Source organism: Amphiura filiformis, chromosome 1 (genome assembly GCF_039555335.1).
Source record: "Amphiura filiformis chromosome 1, Afil_fr2py, whole genome shotgun sequence".
Classification (NCBI taxonomy): domain Eukaryota; kingdom Metazoa; phylum Echinodermata; class Ophiuroidea; order Amphilepidida; family Amphiuridae; genus Amphiura; species Amphiura filiformis.
This window is the reverse complement of record NC_092628.1, coordinates 2,637,943-2,648,049: the sequence shown is the minus strand read 5'-3', so window position 1 is coordinate 2,648,049 and position 10,107 is coordinate 2,637,943. Positions and strand designations below refer to the sequence as shown.

General features: G+C 36.4%; 1 protein-coding gene across 1 annotated transcript; it reads left to right on the top strand.

The window, feature by feature from the left end:
* Positions 1–1,242: 1,242 nt before the first annotated feature.
* Positions 1,243–10,024, top strand: LOC140165235 (pancreatic lipase-related protein 2-like). Its single transcript, XM_072188628.1, has 5 exons — positions 1,243–1,334; positions 4,024–4,316; positions 5,118–5,379; positions 6,143–6,264; positions 9,535–10,024. Exons 3-5 carry the CDS (start codon positions 5,136–5,138, stop codon positions 9,790–9,792), a joined length of 624 nt encoding a protein of 207 aa, XP_072044729.1. The 5' UTR covers positions 1,243–1,334; positions 4,024–4,316; positions 5,118–5,135; the 3' UTR covers positions 9,793–10,024.
* Positions 10,025–10,107: the final 83 nt, after the last annotated feature.

The window sequence follows — 10,107 nt, the reverse complement described above, 5'->3', positions numbered from 1 at the left end:
AAGATTACTCCCCTTATTAACATTATTAACATAAGAAATCTCAAACATAATATTTCATTCACAATTTAAGTGCATTTTGTATTGTCATGTCCCCATTCAGAGTTCATGCAGTCAAAGTCCAATAGAATATCTGTACAAGCATGACATTTGACCCATAATTTATTCCGGTTCTGAGGTTATAAACCTCTCAAATGAATTATATTTGGTTTGCCGAGAGGAGTAATTTAAGATAAATTTCGATTGAATCGGTGTATTTTGAAAATTTGGCTTCTGTGCATGAGATATTTGACATCTGACCTGAATATTGGGAGGCTGTTGGGAGTATCTTGGAAAGACAAGAAGACAAATATCTGGGTACTGAATAAGATTGGCACACACTTAAACATCAGAAAGTCCATCATTGAGAGGAAATTGCGCTACTTTGGCCACATTGTAAGAAAGGGTGGTTGAGTTGAGAAGCAGATTCTTCAGGGAGCTGTGGAAGGCCATCGTGGAAGGGGACGTGCATCAACATCTTCATCACACGGAATGTATGGTGCAACACGTTTGGCTTTTGATAGAAGTAGATGGCGTACTCTTGTGAAGACCACAGCAGCGCAATCCTGCGCCATAAATAAGCACACTTGTGCAATATGACAATTGACTTTTTTATTCCTAGCAATAAGAGGAACAATTTGAGTTATATTACAGCATAATATATGGAACTTTTGGCCCCATTACGACCTTCGACCCCTCATGGGAAGTATAGGGGCATATACAAAATTTGAACCAATTCTAGTTTTATCCTTTGAGGTGTAAGGATGCCATAACGCATTGGTTCCACTGATATAGGAAAACTAGATCCTAACTCAAATGCTACGAAGCAGAAAAAGGCATTGGTGTGACTTGACCTCGACCAATCAAAAACACCATAGAACTGATGACACGAAACCACGACAGAAGTCGATACCGATAACAAGTGATAAAAATCCGGTATTATAAAGTGAGAGACAGATAAAGAGAAAGCACAACGTTATGATCATTGTAGTTCAAACATGGGAATTTTAGAAAGAGTAATAACAATCTGTATCATTTTACAGATAGGTAAGTATTCATTTATTGAGCAAATAATTATGAAAACATTTGTGTTTTCTTATATTAATTAACTGTAATCTCGACTTTTCAGTTTTAAACAAAACTAAAAAAAACGACATTCTGTTGCAGGTGTTGAAGTGGACGTGTATACCTTGTTTTTAGATAAATGAGTTGTTGAGGTGTTGCAACTAATACTTGAATTATTGTTTTACGTATTTCAGGTATCAACACAGGTACAGATGCATACGAATACTGCGATGGTAAGTCACTTGATGTAAGCTTGAAACTTTTTTTTAAAACAAAAATGCTGATTCTCATTATTTCCGTTTTAGTTATGACATTAATCTAAAATCTTTATTGTCTTCTTAGATTAGGTATTATGTCAAAATATGTTCTGATGTATCTACACGTTTATGTATTTGCTTATATGTGAAAATCGATTTATGTAATTATAATGTATCTACTTCAGGGTAAGTCCATATGATATCAAGGAGGTCCCCACCTGACCCCCTCAGATTTGCTTTATATTTTAGTCATATGTTGTACCTGTAAAAATATTAAAAACCTGCAAATTTGAGGTCTGTAGCTCTTACGGATTTTCTGTGGCAGCCATTTAAAGTTGAAGTATGGGGTCTAAATTTGGACTCAAAAGTTGCCCTTTAAATAAATGTCATCTTTGGGAGTCTGTGACTTCTTTACAAAGAGAGAGAGAGAGGTCTGAAACCTGTATAAACAAAAACTAGAATGACAATTTGTCAAAAAGTAAAAAAAAAAAAATCTGTAATTGCGCGTTGTGTCACGGGGTCATTAAATATGCAAGAAAAATGTAATGTTTTGTAAACTGGCAAGTTTAGCCCCTCTAAATTCACATTTTTGTCAGATTAATTATTTTTGTTGTCACTGATGCTAAATATAGGATAAATACAATACATATCCAAACAATTGAGGTCACAACTCATTTACATTTCGAACAGCGCCCTCACGAAGATGAAATTTATTGCAAATTCAACATTTTCAGGGGGTCCAAAGTCGATGTGGTCCACCTTCAAAATTTATAAAACATTTTTTTATATGACTACTAGTCTTATATTACAACTTTGCAAAGTCTCAGTAATTGTCTAGGTTGACTTCATATAAAACGACAAGCCCAAAGTTGACCATTTTCATATGATTGCATGTACTGCAAAGGTGCCGAATTTGGAAGGCTTAAAGTCAAATTGGCCCCAATATTGAAAATAAAATGGAAATTAAAGTAAATAGGGCCAATAACTACGCATCTAGTCATTTATTTTCAATATTGTGGCCATTTTGACTTTTAAACCTTCCGAATTCGGCACATGTGAATTTAGGGGCTAAAACTTGCCAGTATACAAAACATTAATGTTTTAGCCCCTAAATTCACATTTGTTAATCAGAATAATTGTCACTGATGCGATATATAGGACAAATACAATGCATATCCAAGACATAGAGGTGACAATTTATTTACATTTCGAACAGCGCCCTCGCAAAGATGAAATTTAAGTTGCAAATTCAACATTTTCAGGGGCCCAAAGTCAATGTGGTCAACCTTCAAAATTCATAAAACATCACTTTTATATGACTACTAGTCTTAAAGTACAACTTTGCTATATCCCAGTAATTTTATAGGTTGACTTCATATAAAACGACAAGCCCAAAGTTGACCATTGTCTTATGATTGTATGTACTGCAAATGTGCCGAATTCGGAAGGTTTAAAAGTCAAAATGGCCACAATATTGAAAATAAATGACTAGATGCGTAGTTATTGGCCCTATTTACTTTAATTTCCATTTAATTTTCAATATTGGGGCCAATTTGACTTTAACCCTTCCAAATTCGGCACATTTGCAGTACATGCAATCATAAGAAAATGGTCAACTTTGGGCTTGTCGTTTTATATGAAGTCAACCTAGACAATTACTGGGACTTTGCAAAGTTGTAATTTAAGACTAGTAGTCATATAAAAAAAAATGTTTTATAAATTTTGAAGGTGGACCACATCGACTTTGGACCCCTGAAAATGTTGAATTTGCAATAAATTTCATCTTCGTGAGGGCGCTGTTCGAAATGTGAATGAGTTGTGACCTCAATTTTTTGGATATGTATTGTATTTATCCTATATTTAGCATCAGTGACAACAAAAAATAATTAATCTGACAAAAATGTGAATTTAGGAGGGCTAAACTTGCCAGTTTACAAAACATTACATTTTTTCTTGCATATTTAATGACCCCGTGACACAACGCGCAATTACAGATTTTTTTTTTACTTTTTGACAAATTGGGCATGCAGTTAGTGTGTATACAAGGTTTCAGACCTCTCTCTTATTTTGTAAAGAAGTCACAGACTCCCAAAGATGACATTTATTTAAAGGGCAACTTTTGAATCCAAATTTAGACCCCCATACTCCAACTTTAAATGGCTGCCACAGAAAATCCGTAAGAGCTACAGACCTCAAATTTGCAGGTTTTAATATTTTTACAGGTACAACATATGACTAAAATATAAAGCAAATCTGAGGGGGTCAGGTGGGGACCTCCTTGATATCATATGGACTTACCCTTCATGCTTTCGACTTGAGTGCTGTGTGTGAGATGTGAGGTTTGTAGAATTTGGATGTGTGTTTATTTGTAACTTAGTATATGTATAGGGGGTGCATCCATCTTCAGGCATTATTGCTTTCAGATGCACCTCCCCCATCTGTTTTTTTCCTGTGTTTATTTGTTATATTGTTGTGTTTTTATGATGGAAAATAAATGACTATGATTGATTATGATGATTAAGTAAGTGCAGGTATTGATAACATTAAAGAGTAGGTATTCAATGTGGAGTCTTTTAAATAACGATGCATAGACATGCACATGCAGTAAACAGATTAAAAGGAAAAGTACAGTAATTACTTACTTACTTTCACATTTATTTCCCAGGCATTCCATGCGTGTGTTTCCCTGACCTAGGGTGTTTTCCCAACCGTCCAGAGTGCGGAGAAGATGGGACCAGTCTTTTACCACAGTCACCCGACAAAATCGAAACCAAATTCTTGCTTTTTACATCTGCCGGGCAAACCTCGGGTGTAGAAATACCACATACCGTGACTAGAGATGCCTTACTTGGCGCAGGGTATGATCCCTACCTGGAGACCAAGTTTGTTATACATAGGTTCATTAATTCAGCAGATAGTGTTGGGGTTTGGGATATCAAGAATGCCCTTTTAAGTAAGGTAAGTAAGTCCGCAGAGAAACATCTGTTTAAGATAAATGTTTTTTTTAATCTCCTAGACGGCTAACAACCGTAGCTTTATTCTCATTCTTAAACACTTCAATTTACAATAAATATATTAATCATAAGTATACAAAATTTGAATCAAATTAAATCCTACATTTTACAAAGAATTACCTAGGGCTTAGAATCGATCAGGCCCGTTGTTGTTATGCACCTCCGATTGGTTCAAATAGCGCGCACGATTATCGCGTCGATACGCACGCACTTAAGCGTGTGATATCGTGTCATATCACACATGTAAGAACCAATAAGATAGCAATAACATTCTCAAGTGTTTAAGAATACATGCCAATATAATGTCATACAAGCTTACATCCTTACTTTAGTATTAGAGCACGGTGGCCTAGCGGAACGGGCACTGACTCATAATCGGAAGGTTGCGGGTTCGAGCCCCGGCGACGCCATCGTGTTGTGCCCTTGAGTAAGGCACTGTATCTCGATTACTCCTCTCCACCCAGGTGTTTAAATGAGTACCGGCATTCTTAAAATGCTGGGAAGGTAACAGACTCGCTGTAGATGAGGTGTAGCGATCCCCCTATAGCAACATTACATCGAGGAGTCTGGCCCAATCGCCAATGAAAGAGAGATGGGCACTCCGATCACTGTTTATACAGGATCGTCTCCTTTACCTTTACCTTTGCTTACCGTACTAGTATTTGCTACTCAGTTTATAATCTCATTTCTACATTGGTTGTTTCATTCTGTGCCTTTAAATCGCCATATTTTCATTTCATTTTAGGGCAACTATAACGTAATAATGGTGGACTGGGCAGCTGGAGCCGACCTTGGTTTAGTAGACATCATTAAATTCTGGACAATCTATCGTCAAGCAAGTCAAAATACTCGAATAGTGGCCAAACAGTTGCAGCTAATACTAGAGCAAATGCACAGCGAAGTTAATTTACAATACAATGATATCCATTTGATTGGCCATAGCCTGGGAGCACAGACAGCTGGTCTCGCCTCTGGGCATTTGTCCGGAAAAATAGGCCGCATATCAGGTATGTTATCTTGTTAAGAGTATTTATTTTTTAAGATAACGATATTTAATTAGTTTCTTTGAAAAACATTGTCCTTTAGTCATGTCAGTGACATTCTTATAATGCTTACGACATAGTATGATACTTTATAGTTTAACTTTCCATTTAGAAATATTTACCTCCCTACCTACCTTCTGCCGATCTTTCCCCACATTTCACACATGGGTACTTTTGTTCCCGCAGTGAATATTAATGGCGCTTGCACCCAAATCTCATATGCATAGTTTATCCCTTACATACCCTGTGTCTTGAAGAGCTATTGTAGCCCACCAGCCCTGTGGTTAAGAGAACAGGAAATAACTCCTGATATATCATAACCTCGCTTGTAAGCTTTTTTCTAATCCTGCCTCACTTACAATTTAGCCCATCTTGTAATGAGACAACTTTCAAATCTTGAGTTTCTATAATCTAAATGTACCATGCGACATCGATATTGGGGCCATTGCAACAAATGAGGTGTCATAATGCGCAAAAAAAATTCTACTTCGAATGCATATTCTATATTTGCCATAAGATCAACCAATTTTGAATATGGTCATTCATTCGGGAAGGGGTAGTATTTTTGATAGATTTTTATGATTCACCGTTAATTAATTGACATACTGCCATCTGGCTCTCTGCCATCTGATCCCTGTTCTCTAATGCTAGAGCCTCGTGTAACATTATTTTAGCAAACAGATGAATCGCACATACGTAATATTTGACATTGTCCCTAATTTTGCAGGATTGGATCCAGCCAAACCGAACTTCGAAGGAAAAGACAGGGTGTGTAGATTGGACGAAACCGATGCCACATTAGTTGATGTTGTTCACACTGATATTGAGAAATTCGGAACAAATGAAAAGGTATTGGGCTATTCCAGTTGAAATCCTTACACCCCCTGGGGAAGACATGACCTTATCTTCCATACAGTGGGTGTAGATTTCAAATGAATCCCATTTACAATTCACATTCCCTGTGTAGAAGATTAAGGTCATGTCTCCCATAGGAGGTGTATGGATTTGAACTGGAATAGTCAATTACGCTCGTATATCCACTGTCATACAAGGTGTCCCCAAAACAGAACCTCGTTGCGCCCTTTTGTTCTACTATTTTTGAATAGTTGATCAAAAACCTTAAATCGTTAGCTTTAATAAACCGAAACAAATACATTTGGAAATGAATTTGGAGAAAACCTGTTAATAAAATACTATGCTGAGCCACCAGCCTGGGTGACTCACGCTCCAGTAATTTCAGATGATTGAGCTCAGTAATACATCAAAGAATGTCTTCCAATTCATGAAAACAAATAAATAATCAGCTTATCGGATTAAAAGCTTAGAGGGAAGGTCTTGCTGCTCAACGAGTGTTTGTAATTATCAGAAGGTTTTCTCCAAATTCATTCTCTAATGATTTCAATCGGCTTACAACTTTTGAAGATATACTCTTTTTAAGAAATATACCCGTTGTGACTCTGTCCAAGGAGGAGGTTTGGCTACTTCAAAAATTAAAAAGGACTACTGATTAATTTAATAGTGGAATGAACTTAGTCTATAAGTACTGAACCTAAATACCAATAAGTGTTGATCAGAACTGAAATTCGCTTGTAATATACCAGATTTGAATGTGGGAGAAGCTTTTGAAAAAAAAATGGCTCTTAAACGTTGAACGTACTCAGAAAGTTTGAATGGCCTCCCTCGAGACAAGTGTAAACGTACTGTACACAAATAAACAGCGTGATTTCATTGGACAACTAGAAATCCGCGCAGTTGTTTTTGTACCGAAAGTTTACAATATTTTACTCCAGTGAGGGACATTAAAACTTACTGAATACGTACCAAGTTTAAGAACTTTAATTTAAGCTCCTTCCATTTTCAAAAACAACTGGTACATTGCAAGTGCATTTCAGCTCTGACGAGTACCAATTATTGCTGACGAAGTTTAGGAAATATCACCTCAAACAACAATAAAATTGATAATAACAGAACAATGTTGCATAAGGTCCGAAGATAAGATATGGCCTGTCAAAATGGCGCGAAACCAACAAATTGGCAACAACTTTCTTTTTATTTTCTTTATTTTCGGCATGCAGGGTTGGCAGGTAATTTTTAATATATATATGGATTATGCAAAGTAAAGTTTTCAGATACAATTAGAAGAGGTATGGCACTGAAACTTGGTACATGGGTAGTACACATGAAATGCAACAAACCTACGGTCGCGTTTGGCAAATTTCCATTTGCATAATTAATTAGGGCCTTAATCAACTTTTCTAATTAGTGGCACTAATTAATTATGCAAATTGAAATTTGCCAAACGCAACCGTAATTTTGTAGCACCTTGTTTGTACTACCCATGTACCAAGCCTCAGTACCATAGCTCTTTTAATTGTATCTGAAAACTTTACTTTGCATAATTCATGCATATATAATTTGAAAATTATCTGGCAACTGGACTTGTCAAAAATATAGAAAATAAAAAGAAAGTTGTTGCCAATTTGTTAGTTTCGCGCCATTTTGACAGGCCATATCTCGAGAACCGAATGTCCGATTGAAACAAAATTTTCAGTTTTGTAATCTACAAGTTAAGAGCTTTAACATATTTAAATTGAAAGAGAATCTAAATTTTTGCATTAGCCGATAGGGCCACCTTAAATCCGCCATTTTAGGCAAATGGACTACATTATGAACACTATAATGCAAACTCATGGAAAGCACATTCCTATCAAACAATTATATTACACCATCTCCTCCCGACGCACCCCAAATAATATTTAGCCCGTGCGGTTTATGCATACCCCTTCCTAACTAGTCTTGGCACTTTGCGAAGACATATTCCATACTAAATTTCAAGTCTGTATTTATGCGACCAATCTATTGCAATGTTTTTGAGGGTGTCTGCCTTTCGTCATAATACTCGCACAGTGTAATTTACCCATTACCAACTTCAAAGTAATGCGCCATATTGCCTTAGCTCCAAAGCTGCAGCACCCATATTTATCCAACAGTCAAATATGTTGAAAAATCACTCATGAACTTTCATGTTCATTTATTTTTCAGGTTCAAATAATTGTTAAATTATTCAAATGCTTATATTTACCCCATAACGTATTTGATATTAAACATTGACTTTGTTTTATAGTTTACACCCTGCTACGATTGGTACACTCAGTCAGCAGTACTAGTGTTTATGCATGCAGGTCGCTATTAAAGGAGTATTTCGTGATCCTAGCATCCTCTTTTTATGACATTTTTCAGTACATATCCACGAAAAAAGCCTATTCCCAAAATTTCAGTTGATTCCGATTTTGCGTTTGCGAGTTATGCATGATTATGTGTATTACACTGCTCCATAGACAATGCGTTGTAATTTCGTTCTGGTGCACCAGAACGAAATTCAAATTTCACGATATCTTTGCAAAACGAATTAATCTGCAAGAAATATTTTGTACATAAACATTATGTAGCCAGAGGTTTCCAGTGATATAAAAATCTCAACTTTTTTTGAGAAAAGTGGGGGATGAGGCTGTGGATCACGAAATGCCCTTTAATAGAATCCATGCGTGCACAGCTGACCCTGTTCCCAGACACACACACACACACAGAGCGGCCATGCGAAAGATGGATTTTTAATGGCACATAAGACAAAAGATCCGCCAAATTTGCGAAGGATCCGCCTCACAAGCTTCAGCGCATTCAACGCTACGATAATACACAATGTTAATTTGAGTTAGGCATTGACATTCATGATTACAAAAATTAAATATCTGCAATTAAAAACTCGTGTTTTTGAACGATTTTGAATTTTATCAATGAGAATGCAGCGATGACGTCATTGGGTTAACGATTTTCCAACTGCTGATTGGTTGATTGCGTTACTGTCAGTGATCCGTGCATGCACGGTACGGTCCGTACGGAATGATTTTTCGTATGGGTAAAATACACTGTGCCTCGTGTAGAGGCATTACATGCATTTAGATGGAATTCTACGGTTTGAAACAGTTCAAGTAAATATCGGTTATAACTTATTGGTAGAAGTTTAATCTATTACACACAACGAAATCGTTCTCTTAACGTGAGCCTCGACACGACGACTCTGTCTTTTTGAAACTGATGGATAAGCTTCTTTTTTTTCAGTCTGGCGACATCGATTTCTGGCCTAATGGTGGTCTTAGCCAACCGGGATGTTTTCTACTCGGATGCAGCCACGGACGATCGATGGAATACTTTGCACTGAGTATAGATGGCGCATGTCACTATACCTCTACACATGCATCTCAGCTATGCGACAACTCGCTGTGTTCTGAGTGTCCTATAATGGGCATCAAGGCAGATAAAAGTTCTGCGAGAGGAGACTTTTGTTTGACCACGACCGACACTAAGCCATATTGTTAAAAGTTCGATTGGTGATAGGCGGAAGAAACAAAAACAAAATAATATCTGAGTTTGTTTCAAATCAAAATGTTGTTTTTTGAATTATGACTTGCATCGTCGGCAGAATCCTATACTGCAATAAAGTACAGTAAATATTTCATTATTTATAAAACTGTATAATAAATTATTGTTTATTACAAGATGTTCATTAAAGAAAAGTAAAAGAATTAAGATTGTAATTGGTCGATGTGAAATAAATATTATTTTCAAATGCGTTTTTAATCGAAATAATGGTGAAATTTTCACTTAAAAAAATTCTAATGTGTATAACATCTT